We start from the raw sequence: 23,415 nt of genomic DNA, 5'->3' as shown, positions 1-23,415 counted from the left end.
ATCCAAAAATGTAACAATCTGGCGATCATTTTTGACCGATTGCCATGCTTTCTCTGTTATATATAACAGCCGAGAAAGTAAAAGGTTTGAATTATTAAATAATTACTTTTATACGCAATTATAGCCTCTATTTTTAAAAATGATTGGTAATAAATCATCTCTCCCCCGTAAATTATTATCGTGACTGAAAACATTTCAATATTTCAGAAAAAGAAAAGGTCGGAAAGATCGATTAAAGTTTCGAGATTTCAAATGTACAGTATAAGGAACGAAATAAAACAAAATTGTATTGGAATCCGGTTTAAATATTTCTCTAGCAAGCAGGTAAACTTACGACACAATGAATATTATTACGCGATAACTACAAAAATAAATGATATCTTCTATTGTTCTGTTCTAATTTTTAACATATGTTCTCTTGTATTCATATATTTTGATTTTTGAGAATGAATTCTTTCCACATTCTCAAATTTCTAGCACATATTCATAAAATTTCCGATTTCTTAACCGTCGCAGCAATGCGTAAGCGACGATTTCCGTTCATTTAATTTAACAAAAAATCCCAACAGAATTAACATATGCATTCCCTTTTCTAGGGCAAATAAGTGTTAAAAAATATTTTTCAATACAAATTCTCCCAATTTTTCTCGAACAGCGTATTGAATTTCGAATAAAGCATTTCCCACTTTTTATTATTTAAATAGTCAATAAAAAAATACAGATCTTGTATAATATCCCGTCTTTATTATTATAAAATAATTTTGCTAGTACATAAATACTACATTAAATCTTTTATAACGTAAACATTAATAAAGTCGACATTATAAAAAAAATTTTAAAGATGATATAAGCAAATTATTTATTAAAAAATAAATATTGCAATACTCATCACGCAACACTTTCCGTGTAAATTTGAATATTTGAAGGAAGAAAATATTTATTTACACCGAGAGAATGGGCTGACTGCGAACAGAAGCGAAAAAATAAGATTTGAAATAGTACAATTTACATAGAAAACAAATACAGTAATAATTTTCAAATACATGTGGTACACGTGTAAAAATCACTATTTCCCCCGACCTCGATTTCTGTACTGATGTAACAATCGTGTTGTTACTTCTTGCTGAATCACCCCCTTCTGTAAGAATACCGTGCGACGTGATTAATATTTTATATATCATTTGTACTATTCTCGTTTCTAAAAGCTGTACACAATAAGCGTGTACTAGGATTAAAATCTTTTTACAGCTTATATAAAGTACAGTTTTACAGAATCTCTAAAAAATAAAAAAAATCAATATTATTTACCATAAAATTTTAGTTGAATCGTTTCCGAATAACTTTGTATTTTTCGAGAAAATTAAGCGTGTTGTAGGTTATTTATTAAAATGTAATTAAAATTAATGTATTCATTTATTTAATTTTACTTCATTTTTATCGTTACTGTTTCAAATTACGCAAGAAAGAAAGAATGATAAAATAATTTATTACTCAGAATTTCCTTTTTAAAGTAAATCTTTGCATAATTTATAAAATATGTCTCGCACTTCCTGTATTTTCATCCAGTTTCACATCCTCGAGAATTTTATTTAAACTTTGAAATATATATAATCACTTTTCCGGTAAACACGGGTGTTGTGTACTCGTGTATATAGCCTAATACAATGCGTTGTGTGTCTAGGCCTGCGACGCCTGTAAATGTCATTATACATTTACGGACAACTCACGGTCAGGTAGGTATACGCAACACAGTTACTGCATTTCTGTATTGTATACATTATACACACAATATAAAAACTATATTACGCACAATGCATACAGTACTAAATCCTTTGAGCTTTAAGCTTATAAATTGAGAAGAAATCGCAAATACTTAACAGATCGGAAAAACTATCGAAATTTAGTTTAAATATTAAAAATGTACCGTAAAATATTCGAAAATAAACACACAAAATAAATTATTTCGTTAAATTGTTATCGATTATGTTCTTTAAAAAATAATAATTCGACATTAAAATATATTAAAATGGCGTAAGGAATTTGAATGTATAAACGGGCGAGGATTTAATTCTTCACGGTCATTTCAACTGTAAAAGCGCAGAATTTCGTAAAAAGAATTACGAATATTTAAAAGGTGAATATATAGGGGAGACCGGGGCAACTTCGGCATGCGGGGCAAGATTGTCAAGCGCTTTTTTTTAAAAACAAATTAAAAGGAGACTTTGGTTATAGGTTAGGCAGTTGAGTTTTATTGATGGCTTGTTGAGAGTAGTGTTTTTATTGTTCTCCAACAAGCGTAGTTGAATTATCAAGCAAATTTTCATTTTCGTTCAATTCCATATAATATTTTTTTTCCATTTATATTGAATTGGCAGGTTTTGTTATAATTCCATGATAACGAAAGTTACTTTTCCTGTTAGAAGGATGTAACTTCAACTTATTCACGTGGCCAGATCGTGGCTTGGCATTCTGTTCTCAGGGTTGTACTTAATGTTTCGAAATCATGACTAGCGGGGTAAGATCGGCAACATAAAGCCACATTAGAAGCAAAGGATAAAAATCAAACAGATGATAAATGAAAACATGTTTGCATTTGTTATTCATGTATATATGTCTTTGAACTTGCATTTCGTTGTAATAATATTAAATGGGTGTTGGATTTGTATTTCTTTGTTTTAATAGTGAATTCCAACTTATACATTGTTAATAACATAATTTTATATACGTGCCTATCTTGCCCCATTACTGTTGCCCCTATACCAGGGGCAACTTTAATAAAAATAATTAAAATAATTACAACTTTACAAAAAGAGAGAAGTTGCCGATCTTGCCCCTATACCCGGGGCAACTTCGTCAATTTCTCTCTTCTTGTAAAGTTGTAATTATTTTAATTATTTTTATTTCCAAACTGATTTTAACCAGTTCTATAGTAAGGTAACATTCCAATAGACAATATGCAAAGCATTTTTTTCAGTTTACAATAGTATTTATTACACAAAATTTAAGTAAAGCTTAACATGCCGATCTTGCCCCGGTCTCCCCTATATTTTTAGATTATTCTAACGTTTTTTCCAATATTCTTGAAATATTGCTAAATTATTCAATGCTATCGGGGAAAACTTTTATATAATATAAATTCACCAACACACAAATGGGTACATACAATATCTAATCTTCTGAGAAATCCCATTTCCTGCTAAATCTGTATTATGGCAGAAAGCCAACTACATGCGTGAAAATTAACGATAATGCTGTATAATTCAAAATTTCAAACAAAGAATTTTGTACAAAACTCAGATAAAAATAAAAAATTAAGTAAATTATAAGAGGAAATTGTAGATATTCTCATCCTTCAGTATATTTATTACACGTGTATATGTATATATATAGGCCTATATATATATACAACACGCGTGTTAATAAATACACTGAAGGGTAAGACACAAACACGCGAAGAATACATGTAAAGGATGAAAAATACTGATATTTTATACTTGCAATATTACATATTGTACAGAAATTACATGGAAATTGTGGTATAATACAAATAAAAGTAAAAATAATCAACAAGTATATGACTGCATATAAATTGCGCATATATACACAAGTAGGCTATACGTGTGAAACTGTATTATAAAAGTGAACAAATCATTTATCATACAATAGGAATTTACTGTAACACTTCAAAAGATGCACAATTTCGAATTTTAACATCAATTCTCCATTGAAATAATTCTGTAAGAAATAGGGTGTTATAAATCGATTTTCTCGATAACAAGTAACGTGACACGTTAAGTATAACGAACGAGCAACCAGGAAACAATGTGTACAAAAAAACGTCGAGCCAGTAAAATTAGTTATAATTGACATTTATACATTTATTATAATGCATTTTCGACATTTAGGAATAAGAAAAACTCCCTTATTCGAATAACATATGTTATTAAAGGTATTCGAATCGACGTTTAATGATAGTAAAAGGGCGCATATACGGGTATGACAAATCAATTTAATTCTCTAAGATAGATCAATATATTTGAAACTTAAAATTCAATTTCATTTTTATTTTTAATTGTTGAAGTTAATAAAATGCTCTGTACAATGATATTTTTACACAGGAAATTTATTTTAAACTTGAAAATATCTTCCATTTTACGCTCATTATTCTGTTTAACGCTCGTTAATTAATAACTATTCTATACGCAGATCCGTTTTGTGTGTAGTTTCAAGTTTATACATCGCATTGTGCGGAATATAGAGTCGAAAATCAGCCGACTCCGACTCCCAACTTGTTATGTAACCTATATAAAACAGAAAAATATTGGAATCGTGCCAAATTGACTCTCCAAGTGTTTTGCAGATCTACACATTCGGAGACCTCCCGAACCCAAAAAGTGCCAATTAAGGGGGAAAAATTCGCGCGCACGTGTGTGATGACGTCTAATTTGTTTCATTTCTTTATTCTCTGTTCTGAGGTATTAAACAATATCTCAGAATGGGTAAAGTTTAAAAAACGAAATTTGGCACTGTAGCTTGTGTATAAAAGGGCATTAATGCTATTAAATTTTGGTTCTTAATTAAAGATCGACAGGGTGGAGACATAGAAGAGGTCATGTGTCGTATCTCCAGTGCGATCGAACTTAATGAATATTTTACAATTTTTTTTAAATAAAATTTGTCTCTACCTTCGAAATTAAGCATTTTGTCAATTCATAATAGTACAGTAAAACCCATTAAGATGTTCTCGCCTAAGATGTTAGAATGTGATTGGGGGCACGATTTAGTTCAATCACTTCGAAGCTTAATAACTCCTGTGTTAAACCATCCGACTCCGATTTAAAAACCACAGAAGTTATTACACCTCAAACAGGGTAAACAAAATCGTCCCCTGCACAATCTAACATCCATACATACAGGGAAAAAAAACCGAATCTTTTGCATATCTCGACATTTCGAGGTGTCCCGAGTCCAAAAAAGTAAAAATTTGGGAGGGGTCATTTTTGACCAATCGCTACACTTCACCTTTGTTATATATAACAGCCGGATAAGTAAAAATTATCGAATACATATTTATATATTGACTACGTCATTACTTAGAGTAGTATTTTAGCTTCGGAATAAAAAAGTTTCTACGTTCTATCTTTATTAAAACTCTATTTATTAAATCTTTTATTATGAGATCACGTGATGACATCAGAATTTCCGGGTCTCTTTTGGTAACAAGTTCGCCCCTGGTCGGAGTCGGAGTCGATAGATTTTTGCACGACTCCACAGCCCTGGTATTAAATCTACTCTATATATATAAAGTACTTGAATTAAAATCGTCACGAAAAAAAAAAAATAATAATAACAAAGCGGCGGCACCGGGAATCGATGTATCGTTATCGTCACGAAATATTTGTTACGAATAGTCTATATTGGGAACAAGGGCGAAGCCCCTAGTATAATGTAATATAATATTTTTTCATTTAAATTGCATTTATACTTTAGTAACATTTTGTATAATGTACAAAAAGTATTTTTCCAAATAAAAAAATTCAAATTAATAAACAAAAATTAAACATTTGAATACTGTAATATTAAATTTGTACTTATTTTCGCTATAGTTCGGAGAAAAATTCTATACAAATTAAATGGAAGAAAAATTGCAGCATATCTTAAGATTCAATTGCTTATTTTAGTTCAGATTATGAATGATTCAAACTTCAAGAACTCCTTTATCCAACAATTCGAACCAAACTTGAATATAACCATCGCATAAATGACGATTCAGACTTTCAATATGAACACAATATATAGTCGAACCTCCAATAATGGCCATCTGTTATCAGAGAACTTTTAAAATGCATACAAAACAAAAAGTGGCCGTTGTTTGAAGGTTATGTCCCTGTCAGTGGTCGCTATTCACAGAATGATCAAAAAGTCACTTATGCATCTACATGATGTTCTTTGTTATATAAGTGCACAGTGACTTTTGATCGTCTTGCAAAATCCTTATTTCTTGTTTGTCATCCTATCACTTAATCTTTGTTGCTATACGAGAATTACAATAGGTGCGAATAAATAAGTACGATTTTATATATACACGTCAAGCATATATCAATTCAGTTACGTATATATCACGTGATGTTACGAACGACTTGAAACTATTCAATTGCTAATACTTTCCATTTTGAAATACACAACTATTAACTAAACAGTTAAATGTTAAAGACACAAGATTAGAGATACGATAAATTCGGAAATTCTTAACATTAGTGAAGAAACTATATTTAAAATGTATTCTGATGTTATTGTTTCTTGAACCTCAGCTGCAAGTATATCGTCCAGCTTGTGATACTATAAAAAACTAATAGTGTTTCGATTTTATATACAATGGAATGTCTAATTAACAGTCGTTAATTAATAATTATTCTATACGTGAGGTCTTGTATATCACATTGTAAAGAATATACTCTCGAAAATCAAATAGTCAAGCCTGTGAAAAATGACTAATGATAGAAACATGGTCATTGTTCTCAGGTGGTCGTTGTTTGAAGGTTATTTTGTATGCATTTTTGTTCACACGAAATTCAACGTTTTAACCTATCAAAAATGGCGGACATTTTTTTACGTTCCCATTAGTGGCCGTTGTTCAGAGGTTATGTATATATATATATATACATAAATACATACACAGTCGAGCATACAGTATATATATATAAAGGCACTATTTTCTTAGTTGTTCGTAACATCACACGCAGAGGAAGTTCTATTGAATGAGTACATTTATACAAAACAAAAACATATTTTAAAATAATTTTATAAATCGTCGGTATATAAATTAAATACAAATAAAATATTATAATTACAAAACAAATCGAATTCACGTTTCGGCATAGTAAATATTCGAAGATAAACAAGAATTCACTCGGGCATTTTCCAAATCAAATTTTGAAAAGGTAGAAATGCACACACACACACAGCCTATATATATGGTGAGTATCTATTTTACTAGAAATATTTTGCATGTTTGGAATAAAGGTGCAAAGACTTAACATTCACATATTGATTAAAACAGAACATTGAACCAACTATTCACTCTATTCTGTTTATCGTCTATGTCGACTGTAAATACGTTATTTTTTTCTCTACTAAACATGTATTTATGAATATCCAGTCATAAGTTAATTAATTATAATACATTCAAATTGCTCGTTGATAATTGCAGTAAATGTTAGAATAATTCTATATAAAAAATATATTCTCGATGCGTAGACCTAGTATTAATTTAACTATTCGTCATTTAAAATTACGCGTGTAAATATTAAGACAGAATAACGAGACGGAAAAATATTGTATGTACATCATTAACCATTGATCTAGACTAGATAAAACGTTCTTACTTATTACTCAGCATGGCTGTATTAAGAATAAATGAAATACCTAACAATTACTATAGTAAAGTAATTCACCTTACCGTTATTAATTACCTTATTTGAATTAATGATAACGATAGGTGGAGTGCGTTTTTACCTTAAAATAACTAGCGAGTTAATGGTAAAACGTTATTTTCTGCGGGGATAATGCTAAACAAGTGAAATAGTTTGTCTCCTAATACAATCTTCCCTAGGGCCAAATATCGATCTGTGTTGCTAGATATTCTTTAATCCGTTTCTTGAGAAAAACAACGTTGTCAACTAAAATTTCTGTTATTTTTGTTTATTAAATTTTCAAAATTTTATTATCTAAATTTGCGTTAATAAAAGAGAATTTTAAAAAAAAATTTAATCTAACTAAAAAGACCTTTTCTTTTTCCGCTCTGTTTTCGGTCGTTTCAACTTAAACACGTCTATATATAAATTTATTTTTTAGTAATTAACCTAACAAATAAATTTCCCTTAAATTACGTGGAGTCAAAACTCCAATAACGATCACCTGCCATTTTTTCGGGATTTTTTTCTTTTTAACAAAAATGCATACAGAACGACTCTGAACATAGTCAGTGGCCACTGTACAGAGGTTTGAGTGTATAATTTACTCAGCCACAAACATACAATTTATTATTGAAAAAACTACATTTCAATCTTTTCTTACGTGGAATAAAACCGTAATAAAGCATTTACTTAAATGAATTTACGAGACTAGATAATGAATAAATTTAATTAGCAATTTCCTTACCATTTTTTCTACTTTATGGATATTTGATCTTAAGAAAATAAAGTTCATACTAAAAATAACATTTTAATCAATGGGTATAGTAATGAGAAGAAAAAATTTCTCATAACATCGCTAATCAACAATTGTTAAACGAACAGAAAACCGGATATGTTGTAATCCAGACCAGTAACTTGATCCAGAGATGATTGTAAAGAAGCCATTATTACTAGGGAGGACCTTGAAACAACAGCAAATTATGCACGTATTCATCACAACATCCGGTTAGTGATCTCATTCACTTCTGATATATCTTATTCTCATCCCGAAATAAAGAAAAAAAACACTAAACTGGATCTATGGTTCAGGACATAGGAAATTGATGAGAGATCATCCAGCTATAACAGTGAATTATGTTCTTCGATATCGATTTTTTTACCGAACCTCAACATTTTAATGAAAGAAGATCGGCTACCGTGCGGATATATATTAAAAGAACTATAATAGACTAAAAAATAATAAAAAATTCGAGTCAATATTAAACGAGGAGAGATTCAATATTAAGGTTAACTCGAGCAGAATAGTAAGTTTAAAGTACTATGATGATAGTTTTTTGAGTAATAAGAAATCATTTGTCGTTATTCATACCAGCTTCTGTGTTGTGTAAATACCAAAGTGAGACCTTTAGTCGATCGATAAATGGGTTCTGCAAGCAACACGTGTCCCTGCACAGTCATTCACAGCATTTGCTTCCTATGACACCTGCCAGCACCGAAACACTTCTCAATTCAAAAATGTTTCCGAAATCAAATCGTGGGGATGCGATCATTAAATTTGACAAAAATCTTTCCGCTTATTAAATAAAGTATCGAGTCCTACACCTTTTTCCACCTCTTTAATGTTTTGGTAGATATAAATCTGAAGAATTTAAATTGAATCTTACAGCTATTTCGATTGAACTTTAATCTTATCAAAAATGGCGGCGAGATTTTGAAAAATACAAAAATATTTGATGAAATTTAAATATATTTTATTTTAAACAATAAAACATTCAAGTAATTCTTATTTGGTGTCAGATTTTAAGAAAACAGATCATAGCCCTTTAGCATTAAACTATTGCATTATACAGTATAATATAATTTTTTTAATTTTATGAAGAGGATTTAGATTTTATATAAATTCATTAGGAATGTCCAACTGAGAAAAATTCAACCATGACAAGAGATAAGCTTTAGAAAAGCTGAAGACTTGATAGAAAAAGATGTATTGTTTGCACTAGTATTTTATATGGACCAAAGTCACAAAATATAAAATTAAAAACTAGTTTTGAATAGAATAACTAATATTTTAAATTCATTTTGCAGAAAAATGATGTTGTATGTTTAAAAATTAGATTTAAAATTCCAATATGCAAATATGCTATCAAACTACAAATCAATTGATTAGAATCTTTATTTTGATTTAATTATTACTTAAGATTATAAATAAAAGTAAATGCTAATTTGTATGTTGTTTAAGTACTCGTTTTACAATTCTAATACTTTTTTATAAGATTTAATCATTGGATCAGTTTCTACACACCTACTTAGATGTTTATAAAATTCTTTGGTAAAATATTGAATATAAAAAATATATACAAATATATTATTTAGGATGCTTCAAATAAATTTGTTAAAAATAAATAAATATTTTATAATTTAACATTCAAAAACATAACTTTTCAAGTCATTTCCTCATACATTTAAAAAATTCATAATATTTATTGCATTTATTTATTTATAAATCATAACTAAATAAAAATAAATAATATATATTTTAGATAAAACTAAGAAAATATATCAATTTAAAGATGAAAATAAATTTTAACATATAATAACAATTAAATGGACAAATGGAAGAAAAAAAATAATAAAAATCAAATATTGAATTTTCTAATATTTACATATTTAATGATTATTATTGAATCAAATTATATATACATATAAAAAAGCATTTCTAGTTTTAAAATATTTAATTATTTTTAGAGTAAATTATACAATTTCTTTACATTAAATTAAGAAAATGGCAACGAGTAGGGGATCTTTATAAAATAAAATATACATTTACTAATTAAATTCTAACGGAATGTCTACTTTTGATGTAATGAGGGAACCAAAGTAGGGGAAAAAAATTCTAATGTTCCTGGGGAGAAAAAGCTAATCTACTGCATTTGATTAAGTATACAATACATAATTCCATATAAAATTATTATTATTTTTATTTTTGAATTATGTGAAAAAAAAACTCAATGTCAATACCATTATCTACCATGCTTTTGACCAAAAGGCAAAATTAATTTTATGTATTAATAATAAATAAAAATGTCAGTTAATGCAATAAAGTTCATTTACTTGTTTAATATCCTCCAAATTACATTTATTTTTAAATAAAATAAGTAATAAAATTTCCATAACAGTATATACATGCATTGTAATTAAAGTATATTTAAATGTCAAAATACCTAAAGAAAAACACTCAATGTTTTTAAAAAAACAGTAAATGAAATCATTGAAAGTACCAGGAAATATAAATTTCTTTTATTTTAATTTTATTATAATAAGAATTTCTTCTAAAGAGTTTCAGTTAATATTGCTTACATCATCAAACCTATTTTAAATTATAATAATATTAAACTAATTTACATTTATTCAATTAAAATTTGTTAAATTTATAAAAACAAAAAAAGAGAGAGAGAGAGAGAAACATTTTATCAATACAACACAATTTCAATTTGTTTTCTTTCCTGTTTATTCTTCTTTATTTCATTATAATAAACTACAAAACTTATGATCAAACAATTATTTTAAATAACAAATTTGCATAAAACTTAATTATTTTATTTTAAAATTAATTGTTTATTTTACTGTTTATCCAATTCCATAAGTTTAATAAGAATTATTAAATCTTTATATTAAAATTATTCCACGATTTTTGAATTTTTATTTACGAGTTACGAAATAAAATCACGATAAACGCAACGCAATTAACTTTCAAGTGTCGAATATTGTTCCATTCAATAAAATTATACCTTTTTGTATATTCATAATTATTTTCTGATTTGCTCTATCGGTTCGGTACCTACCGAGACCTTTTCTTTCTCATTTCTCTCTTCCTTTCATCAGACCAGACACTTAAGCTCTAACCCACCCCCAATTATAGCAGTACTGTATATAAATTTTATTCATTTTTAATGAATTTAAGGCAAACATTTCAAAAAATAAACAGCTTTTACATAATTATTTTTTTTAAATAATTATGTAGTTTTTATAAAACTACATAATTATTTCAGTCATGGTGCATCATTAATGAATCTGTCTGGATAATAAATCTCTTAAATATGAAAATAATTATTACATAAACAACTTATTATATATTTAATTAATGATATTAGAAGATATTATTATTGTTTTTTATTCCAAATATCAAATTCTTTTCTAAAACAAAAAAATCAATAAAATTAATTTATTTATTTATATTTAATCAAATATTGCCCTAAATTCCCAAATGTTTTATAAACCAGAGAGCCACTCGTTTATTGGAATTATGGAGAAAATAAAGGATATTAAATTCTTATTTTCAAAAATAAATTTATTTTATATTTCCCATTTTATACATAAAGAGAATTTTATCATTTTTTTCTTAATTAAATGATACATTAAATATTTAAAAAATCAAAATTATTCATTATTTTAAAGTTTCTGCTTTCAAATGGATAATAATTTTATCATCTAATTTTTAAAAATTTTAACAAAAATTCTACTTAATAATGAAATAAAAACAGTTTAAACTATTGTTTTTTTTGTTATTTAATTATTAAAAAATTCAAATGATAAAAAATAAATTAGAATTAATAAAAATGATTAAAAAAATAAACAATGACAATTAAGGAAGCAGTTTCAGTATATAAATTTTCTTTTATATTCAATATTTATCATTTATTTTATATATATTAGGAGCAAAATCATTTCCAATTTAATTACTAAATATTTTTTCATAAATTCTAATATATTCAATTAATAAATTATACAATGTAACCTTTAAAGATGTTTGTATAATCAATAATGAAACTATAAATGTACATTAAGTTATAAATATTAAGCATATATTTTTATTAGAATTTTTTTAATTCCCATAATTTATATTTATGAAAACGCAGCCGAACTCAACTGGAATATTTAATTAATCTTTAGCATATTAATTCTTGTTTTTATAGTTAGGTTAGCGATTGTCGTAGCTTATTAGCGCTTTAGATGAAGATGGAAAGACGATTTTCGGGATATTTGGGAGAAAAACAACTTTACGCGTCATTAATGCAGTGAAATTGAAATATATTAGTTTGACGCACGACGTATTTATTTATTGCAATGGAAATTATGGTGCTAGTTAAATACATACCTGAACTCCTCCTTGAACGAGAATCCATCTTTTCATTTTTCCACGTCCATGTCCACCAAAACACACGCAGGTCATATAAGGGATCATTTCACCTCTGGACCGTTCAATTGTTCGCAGCCATCATCCGGTCAGTCACCAGACAAGCGCACGATACCCTGTATCAATCCAAGCAAACGTCTCCATGTACAATTCATGTAAAGAATGGCAAATCTATGTCAACACCAAATGTATAGAGTGCACGGTGCACGGGTGCAGATGTTCTCTAAATACCCAGATGCCAGCCAATCAACTCACCATTACAGTTACCAGATTCCGATCGTTCCAAACTTTTCTTAAATACGTATTGCGCTCGATACAACCATTAAATTAACGTTTTCGTCCCGATTTCCGAAGAGAATCCGCCGCACCCCCTCATCCATAGCGTTAACCACGTTTCTGACAGACGAGCTGGTCCTAGCCGCTAGAGGCGCTGCTTGTACTAGCTCCTAGTCGGAGGAGGAGGAGGAGGAGAGGAGGCAGAAATCGTTAGCGCCACCTAACGGCCGCTTTCTTCTATATAAACTCTTATTTATTTATTTATTTTATTTTTTGCAAAATCATGCGGAAAATTTTTGCCAATCTCTTTGATGAATTTTAAATTATTTATTGCATTCAGACACGAAAAATTGTAATTCTACCGACGTCTCGATGATTTTTAATTTTAAACTAATTTTAAAATATTCAGTTTGCCACCCCCTACACACTATTCGCTAATCTATTTAATAACGACAACTGGAGACGCTTTAAAAGTGTAAATTCGCTATTTTTAAATGAATAATATGCATATTTATTTTATTTTAGAGAGAAAAAATTTCGTCTATTCGTGTGTTAATTAAAAGAATCTTTAATTAATAGGTGAAAGTAGTAAGATAATGGGGCCCGGAGCAAAATACATATCGGGGCGGTACAGCGAATTAAATTATTATCTTATAGTAAAGGAAGTAAATGAAAAAATATATATCGCGTAGGGAGCCCTTAATTCATCGGAGCGCGGGACAATTCATTCTCTTGTCTCCCTCTGGGCGTCCCTGAAAAATATCCTACTCTGTAATATCGAAAATATTTTATTTAATAATCATTCCTGTATACAGAAAGTAACGGGAAGGTCAAAGTTTAAAGTTCAAAAATCAGCCACCGTACAGGTAATTTACGTTTAGGTACTGTATTTTACGTTAAAAATTAATTTTTAATTAGAAAATAAATAAATGAACATATAAACAGAACTTATTAATAAAACTTAATGCCATTATTACGTCACAGTAGCAATAAACTAAATAAATAAAAATGAATTCTTTACTTTAACCTTTATCCGACGTGTGACTTAAGTGCGTATTATATTGTGACACTCGTTGCTATTTATTATAATATATGCACTAAAATAATTAGATATGCAAAACGAAATTCTATAAGTAGATATCTTGTGAAATACAATTTAATAATAATAAATATTACAAAATTGCATTTTCAAAAGTCACAACGTCACTCGAAAGTAATGGAACAATTTTATTAAAAGCGCATTTTTTTTTAATATTTGCGACGATTTTTTCGAACGTTTAATTAGCTGTATTTACTACAAAAATTAAAATTTAATTTTCCCTTTTTGGTAGAAAATAGTTCTTTGAAAACGTGTGTTGACACCATTGGAAGCTTTCCAAAAGTGGAAGTGGTGTAAATGCCTTACAGATAGAACTCTACACTTGTAGCTAGTGTCGTCACTAACAAAATCTTACTTCTGCAACGAAATTTTTCACCAGTTTTTTTCGAAAATAACTAATTAAAACTAAAAATGTATTTTATGCAAATCTGTATTAATGTCTACACTAAGTATATAAAATTGAAGGAAATACAAAATTAAATATTCCNCATTTTGCATAATGTACAAAAAGTATTTTTCCAAATAAAAAAATTCAAATTAATAAACAAAAATTAAACATTTGAATACTGTAATATTAAATTTGTACTTATTTTCGCTATAGTTCGGAGAAAAATTCTATACAAATTAAATGGAAGAAAAATTGCAGCATATCTTAAGATTCAATTGCTTATTTTAGTTCAGATTATGAATGATTCAAACTTCAAGAACTCCTTTATCCAACAATTCGAACCAAACTTGAATATAACCATCGCATAAATGACGATTCAGACTTTCAATATGAACACAATATATAGTCGAACCTCCAATAATGGCCATCTGTTATCAGAGAACTTTTAAAATGCATACAAAACAAAAAGTGGCCGTTGTTTGAAGGTTATGTCCCTGTCAGTGGTCGCTATTCACAGAATGATCAAAAAGTCACTTATGCATCTACATGATGTTCTTTGTTATATAAGTGCACAGTGACTTTTGATCGTCTTGCAAAATCCTTATTTCTTGTTTGTCATCCTATCACTTAATCTTTGTTGCTATACGAGAATTACAATAGGTGCGAATAAATAAGTACGATTTTATATATACACGTCAAGCATATATCAATTCAGTTACGTATATATCACGTGATGTTACGAACGACTTGAAACTATTCAATTGCTAATACTTTCCATTTTGAAATACACAACTATTAACTAAACAGTTAAATGTTAAAGACACAAGATTAGAGATACGATAAATTCGGAAATTCTTAACATTAGTGAAGAAACTATATTTAAAATGTATTCTGATGTTATTGTTTCTTGAACCTCAGCTGCAAGTATATCGTCCAGCTTGTGATACTATAAAAAACTAATAGTGTTTCGATTTTATATACAATGGAATGTCTAATTAACAGTCGTTAATTAATAATTATTCTATACGTGAGGTCTTGTATATCACATTGTAAAGAATATACTCTCGAAAATCAAATAGTCAAGCCTGTGAAAAATGACTAATGATAGAAACATGGTCATTGTTCTCAGGTGGTCGTTGTTTGAAGGTTATTTTGTATGCATTTTTGTTCACACGAAATTCAACGTTTTAACCTATCAAAAATGGCGGACATTTTTTTACGTTCCCATTAGTGGCCGTTGTTCAGAGGTTATGTATATATATATATATACATAAATACATACACAGTCGAGCATACAGTATATATATATAAAGGCACTATTTTCTTAGTTGTTCGTAACATCACACGCAGAGGAAGTTCTATTGAATGAGTACATTCATACAAAACAAAAACATATTTTAAAATAATTTTATAAATCGTCGGTATATAAATTAAATACAAATAAAATATTATAATTACAAAACAAATCGAATTCACGTTTCGGCATAGTAAATATTCGAAGATAAACAAGAATTCACTCGGGCATTTTCCAAATCAAATTTTGAAAAGGTAGAAATGCACACACACACACAGCCTATATATATGGTGAGTATCTATTTTACTAGAAATATTTTGCATGTTTGGAATAAAGGTGCAAAGACTTAACATTCACATATTGATTAAAACAGAACATTGAACCAACTATTCACTCTATTCTGTTTATCGTCTATGTCGACTGTAAATACGTTATTTTTTTCTCTACTAAACATGTATTTATGAATATCCAGTCATAAGTTAATTAATTATAATACATTCAAATTGCTCGTTGATAATTGCAGTAAATGTTAGAATAATTCTATATAAAAAATATATTCTCGATGCGTAGACCTAGTATTAATTTAACTATTCGTCATTTAAAATTACGCGTGTAAATATTAAGACAGAATAACGAGACGGAAAAATATTGTATGTACATCATTAACCATTGATCTAGACTAGATAAAACGTTCTTACTTATTACTCAGCATGGCTGTATTAAGAATAAATGAAATACCTAACAATTACTATAGTAAAGTAATTCACCTTACCGTTATTAATTACCTTATTTGAATTAATGATAACGATAGGTGGAGTGCGTTTTTACCTTAAAATAACTAGCGAGTTAATGGTAAAACGTTATTTTCTGCGGGGATAATGCTAAACAAGTGAAATAGTTTGTCTCCTAATACAATCTTCCCTAGGGCCAAATATCGATCTGTGTTGCTAGATATTCTTTAATCCGTTTCTTGAGAAAAACAACGTTGTCAACTAAAATTTCTGTTATTTTTGTTTATTAAATTTTCAAAATTTTATTATCTAAATTTGCGTTAATAAAAGAGAATTTTAAAAAAAAATTTAATCTAACTAAAAAGACCTTTTCTTTTTCCGCTCTGTTTTCGGTCGTTTCAACTTAAACACGTCTATATATAAATTTATTTTTTAGTAATTAACCTAACAAATAAATTTCCCTTAAATTACGTGGAGTCAAAACTCCAATAACGATCACCTGCCATTTTTTCGGGATTTTTTTCTTTTTAACAAAAATGCATACAGAACGACTCTGAACATAGTCAGTGGCCACTGTACAGAGGTTTGAGTGTATAATTTACTCAGCCACAAACATACAATTTATTATTGAAAAAACTACATTTCAATCTTTTCTTACGTGGAATAAAACCGTAATAAAGCATTTACTTAAATGAATTTACGAGACTAGATAATGAATAAATTTAATTAGCAATTTCCTTACCATTTTTTCTACTTTATGGATATTTGATCTTAAGAAAATAAAGTTCATACTAAAAATAACATTTTAATCAATGGGTATAGTAATGAGAAGAAAAAATTTCTCATAACATCGCTAATCAACAATTGTTAAACGAACAGAAAACCGGATATGTTGTAATCCAGACCAGTAACTTGATCCAGAGATGATTGTAAAGAAGCCATTATTACTAGGGAGGACCTTGAAACAACAGCAAATTATGCACGTATTCATCACAACATCCGGTTAGTGATCTCATTCACTTCTGATATATCTTATTCTCATCCCGAAATAAAGAAAAAAAACACTAAACTGGATCTATGGTTCAGGACATAGGAAATTGATGAGAGATCATCCAGCTATAACAGTGAATTATGTTCTTCGATATCGATTTTTTTACCGAACCTCAACATTTTAATGAAAGAAGATCGGCTACCGTGCGGATATATATTAAAAGAACTATAATAGACTAAAAAATAATAAAAAATTCGAGTCAATATTAAACGAGGAGAGATTCAATATTAAGGTTAACTCGAGCAGAATAGTAAGTTTAAAGTACTATGATGATAGTTTTTTGAGTAATAAGAAATCATTTGTCGTTATTCATACCAGCTTCTGTGTTGTGTAAATACCAAAGTGAGACCTTTAGTCGATCGATAAATGGGTTCTGCAAGCAACACGTGTCCCTGCACAGTCATTCACAGCATTTGCTTCCTATGACACCTGCCAGCACCGAAACACTTCTCAATTCAAAAATGTTTCCGAAATCAAATCGTGGGGATGCGATCATTAAATTTGACAAAAATCTTTCCGCTTATTAAATAAAGTATCGAGTCCTACACCTTTTTCCACCTCTTTAATGTTTTGGTAGATATAAATCTGAAGAATTTAAATTGAATCTTACAGCTATTTCGATTGAACTTTAATCTTATCAAAAATGGCGGCGAGATTTTGAAAAATACAAAAATATTTGATGAAATTTAAATATATTTTATTTTAAACAATAAAACATTCAAGTAATTCTTATTTGGTGTCAGATTTTAAGAAAACAGATCATAGCCCTTTAGCATTAAACTATTGCATTATACAGTATAATATAATTTTTTTAATTTTATGAAGAGGATTTAGATTTTATATAAATTCATTAGGAATGTCCAACTGAGAAAAATTCAACCATGACAAGAGATAAGCTTTAGAAAAGCTGAAGACTTGATAGAAAAAGATGTATTGTTTGCACTAGTATTTTATATGGACCAAAGTCACAAAATATAAAATTAAAAACTAGTTTTGAATAGAATAACTAATATTTTAAATTCATTTTGCAGAAAAATGATGTTGTATGTTTAAAAATTAGATTTAAAATTCCAATATGCAAATATGCTATCAAACTACAAATCAATTGATTAGAATCTTTATTTTGATTTAATTATTACTTAAGATTATAAATAAAAGTAAATGCTAATTTGTATGTTGTTTAAGTACTCGTTTTACAATTCTAATACTTTTTTATAAGATTTAATCATTGGATCAGTTTCTACACNCATTTTTTTTTAATATTTGCGACGATTTTTTCGAACGTTTAATTAGCTGTATTTACTACAAAAATTAAAATTTAATTTTCCCTTTTTGGTAGAAAATAGTTCTTTGAAAACGTGTGTTGACACCATTGGAAGCTTTCCAAAAGTGGAAGTGGTGTAAATGCCTTACAGATAGAACTCTACACTTGTAGCTAGTGTCGTCACTAACAAAATCTTACTTCTGCAACGAAATTTTTCACCAGTTTTTTTCGAAAATAACTAATTAAAACTAAAAATGTATTTTATGCAAATCTGTATTAATGTCTACACTAAGTATATAAAATTGAAGGAAATACAAAATTAAATATTCCATATTTTAATAATTATTGTTTAGAATAAACGCATGATTTTGTTTTGTTTTCCTTTTCTTCTTTATGCGAAATTTCCTATTACCGACAATTTTCTTTCACTGATCATTTATGTCAAGAAACAATGTTGACATATCGTCTATTGTTTCTATTCTTGAAAGTTGTAGTTCTTTATAACTGCTGTAACTGTTGTAATTTATTAATTCTTCCTTATCAAAATTTATATGAAGAATAATCAAAACGATCGTTATTCAATCAATAAGGAAAATCTGTTTTATTATTATTGTACAATTTCGAAGAAACTTTCCTATGAGAAAAATCGATTAAACAGAAAAATCACTAATAAAAACAGATTAAATCTATAACGAAACAATAAAACTTGGTTTCATATTTGCCTCTTTTTCTTTAAATATACTTAAATAAACACAGGCCTTTTATCTATGACATATATCAGGCCCTCCCCTCCACTAAATAATAACACATATAAAGATGTGAGGCCCTATACTGCAGCTCATTTAGCTTTTGTGCATACCTCGCTTTAGCGCTTCGTTAACGAGGCACTTTCAATTATAAATATTATGAATATAATTTCTAGCTGACAAATGAAAAGAAGGCTGTGATCTGGAACGTAACCTGTGGCCTGCAGTTTTTAAAATACAGTAATACCCCGAACTTACGCGATAGGTGGGACCGAGCGATAGCCGCGTAAGTCGGGGTATAATTTCTCAATTTGTGTAAAATCCAAGTCGGATGTACGTAAGCTAATAAATGTTCTCGTTAACCTTATCTCGTCTTTTGATTCGTTCATTGTTACAAGAAATCAGCACATAGAGTCTCTCGAGTCTCCGTAGATAGAACAAACACAGAAATAAATAACACAAAATAAATTGTAGCTATGCGTCGATTCCGCGCGACACGTCCGAACACGTAAGCCGAACAATAGTGCGGGGGGGAATGAGTAGTCGAGAGTTGCGTGGCGCTCAAACAAAAGACGAATCGACGAGATTTGAAAATCGCGTAACTCCGGGTTCGCGTAAGTCGAGGTATTCCTGTATTAAGGATATCGTAAATAAGGAAAGTACGAGGATATATATTAATGAAATGAAAATGTAACTATACAAAAAGTTAATAAAAATAATTTTAGAAATTCTTCAAAGTTGAATTTTATTCTGTTTTAGTATTTTATATCATTAATTAAAGTTGCTTTTTAAATACTCGATTAGACACTTAATAATGGTTATGTTTTCCTAGTTAAATTAGTTTTAAGCTATGGAATAATAATAATTGCACGTGTAAAATATTATTTATTACACGTAAATTCTTCGTGACAATAATTTTGATTCATGGTTGATCCTCACATATTGTCTAGACAATTTTTTTTATTTATAAAAATTATTTTCTATTGTTATAAGTGCTTTAAAGAACTAAGTTAGAAAATTCTAAGATGATACATTACTTCAATATTAAATTTTTATTTATATTTTAAAATATCTAAAACAAGTTATTATATTTAATAATACAGTATAAGTGAAATTATAAAGGCCATTGCTGAATTTATTATTTATGATGAAAGTTTATATTGTTAATTACGTATAATATTCTTTAAGTATTCTTATTTAGATTCATTACTAGTTTTACTCTACTTAATCTTTAAAAGAAAATTAATAATTAGGTTAATTAAAACTATTATTTACAATCTTAATTTCGAGTTTAACTTATAAATTAAGAGCATAAAAGATTACTATATAATTAAACCTCATTTCAATGAATGCATGCTCCAATCATTCTATGCATTCAAACTCCATTCCATGCAATCGCAGGAAAAATTATGGAACAATTCCTAGTTATGGGAGCCAACAATGATTTAATATACCGAATGGCCCAAAAGTCAGTTAACCACTGTCAGTGCTGGACTACACTTGTTGTAGACTTACGCTATAACGTATAACAGGCCCTTTTCCGCCATCAAATAATGACGCATGCAATTGTGAAGCCCTAAGCTATTATAGATTCATGACTAATGCTAGGCTATTTAGACCTAAAAAATCGTATGAATAGTTAAAAAAATTATAACTTATATAATTTTTATAACTATTTATATGATATTTAGTGCCTAGATATTCTAGCCTTACTCATAACGCGAGGCCCTAAGCTGCAGTTTCTGTAGCTTATATGCAAATCCGGCCTTAATCACTGTAAAGATTAAACTGTCGTCTTATTTAAGCATTTGAACACTTTATTATATTTTTTATCGTGTGTTAAACTCGGTTTACGATTAACATATAAAAGAAAAAGTATATCCGGGCAAGGTTAACCGAATTTTGGGCATCCTGTATATCTTATCTAAAAACAATTTATTTGTATAACGTTTTTATTTACAGTATTTTTATTATAAATTTCCATCACTCGGCATTTTCAATTTGTTTACTGTTTCTTTAGCAGAAAAACTCGCTTACAAACAAGCAATTTATAAATAAATAAAAACATGTCAACGCAATTGCCAATCCATATCTTGTGACATAGATACTTTATTATATCTAATTTTTGTTTCTCCTTTATTCATCCCAAATTAGATATTGTTATTTTTCTCATTCGAATTTAATTTCGAAGGAAAAGAGGAAAAAAATTCCATGAAAAACTTTTCGTCATTTTTTCTTTTCCTCTAGTTTAAGAAATATTATAATTTTAGATAAGATAAAACTTTGATTTATGACCTGTTTTCTAGTAATTGTTTGCCATATTAATGAATTTATTTAAAGCTTTCTTCTTGTACGTATTTATGACACTTTAAACAGCTATTTATCATTTTAAACTATTTAATTTAATATAAAAATATTTCTAATTATTAATTCTATTATTCAAATGAATATTTTATCGTGTTTATACGAAAGCAATTCTTGCATAATTTTCTGTATTTCTAAAACCCTGCACAATAGTCTTTTCTATTTACGTATTCTAATCCCTTGGGAAATTTAATCTTTGATATTTTTTGGATTGTATCATTGTCTTTTCTGGGTTTTTTCAGTTTCTGATCTAAAGTCCAAGTATGCCCACTTGGCACGCGAAGCACACGCCAAGTGGGCATACGAAATTGAAAAAAGAAACAAAAAGCAATTTTACCGTTACAATTTGTGTATCGTAACTTATAAATAAGTCTATAGCTACAGTTAGAGGTTATTAGTTTATGATGACGTAAAATTACGTAGAGGGGCCCCGGAAGGTTCGTACAGAAAAAATAGGAAAATTATAATAGTTTTCGAATGGTTTCAACGAAACGAAGAAAAAATGATTAATGTTAATGTTTTATTTTATTTTTTGTAACTTATATGCGCTGGTCTCCATAAAACGGAAGAGAAGAAATATCTCTTTCGATAACTCGGATGACGATCGAGACAAATACCGCATTCCCTTCAACTTAAGTTTATTGATCCGTTATGGAATGTTATTTGCGTTTATTTGCTGAGAATTTTTGAAAAAATCTCCCAAAACATACAGTCGTATTCACAATTAATAGAAATATGTCAACTGTAATGTATTGAGTGAAAATATCATTTTTAAAGATTCATTTTAGTTCTTTCTTCTTATTTAAAAGATTACAGCGGCGATCGACTAGATATGATAATACGTTTTTAGAAAAAAAATACAATTTTTTCCTCGCTAGTCGACTTTATAATCCCCGTTAACAGGAATATATTCGTTAAGATAANAATTGTTTATTTTACTGTTTATCCAATTCCATAAGTTTAATAAGAATTATTAAATCTTTATATTAAAATTATTCCACGATTTTTGAATTTTTATTTACGAGTTACGAAATAAAATCACGATAAACGCAACGCAATTAACTTTCAAGTGTCGAATATTGTTCCATTCAATAAAATTATACCTTTTTGTATATTCATAATTATTTTCTGATTTGCTCTATCGGTTCGGTACCTACCGAGACCTTTTCTTTCTCATTTCTCTCTTCCTTTCATCAGACCAGACACTTAAGCTCTAACCCACCCCCAATTATAGCAGTACTGTATATAAATTTTATTCATTTTTAATGAATTTAAGGCAAACATTTCAAAAAATAAACAGCTTTTACATAATTATTTTTTTTAAATAATTATGTAGTTTTTATAAAACTACATAATTATTTCAGTCATGGTGCATCATTAATGAATCTGTCTGGATAATAAATCTCTTAAATATGAAAATAATTAATACATAAACAACTTATTATATATTTAATTAATGATATTAGAAGATATTATTATTGTTTTTTATTCCAAATATCAAATTCTTTTCTAAAACAAAAAAATCAATAAAATTAATTTATTTATTTATATTTAATCAAATATTGCCCTAAATTCCCAAATGTTTTATAAACC

At 28.2% G+C, this 23,415-nt stretch overlaps 1 protein-coding gene across 3 annotated transcripts in view; it reads right to left on the bottom strand.

Moving 5' to 3' along the window:
• LOC111637221 (cAMP-specific 3',5'-cyclic phosphodiesterase 7B-like) overlaps nt 1-13,053 on the bottom strand; it is a 106,815-nt gene extending 93,762 nt beyond the window's left edge. For 2 of the 3 annotated variants that reach the window (XM_023382663.1, XM_023382665.1), the window contains exon 1: nt 12,571-13,053. In XM_023382663.1, coding sequence (XP_023238431.1) covers nt 12,571-12,657 — 87 coding nt within the window. In that variant the 5' untranslated portion in view covers nt 12,658-13,053. The remainder of the gene's footprint in view (nt 1-12,570) is intronic. The other variant, XM_023382664.1, reaches the window with a different exon arrangement.
• Nucleotides 13,054-23,415: the final 10,362 nt, after the last annotated feature.

This window comes from Centruroides sculpturatus, unplaced genomic scaffold, assembly GCF_000671375.1.
Source record: "Centruroides sculpturatus isolate CEXI.00-Female unplaced genomic scaffold, Cexi_2.0 scaffold1105, whole genome shotgun sequence".
Taxonomy (NCBI): Eukaryota; Metazoa; Arthropoda; class Arachnida; order Scorpiones; family Buthidae; genus Centruroides; species Centruroides sculpturatus.
This window is presented reverse-complemented; position numbering and strand designations above follow the sequence as displayed.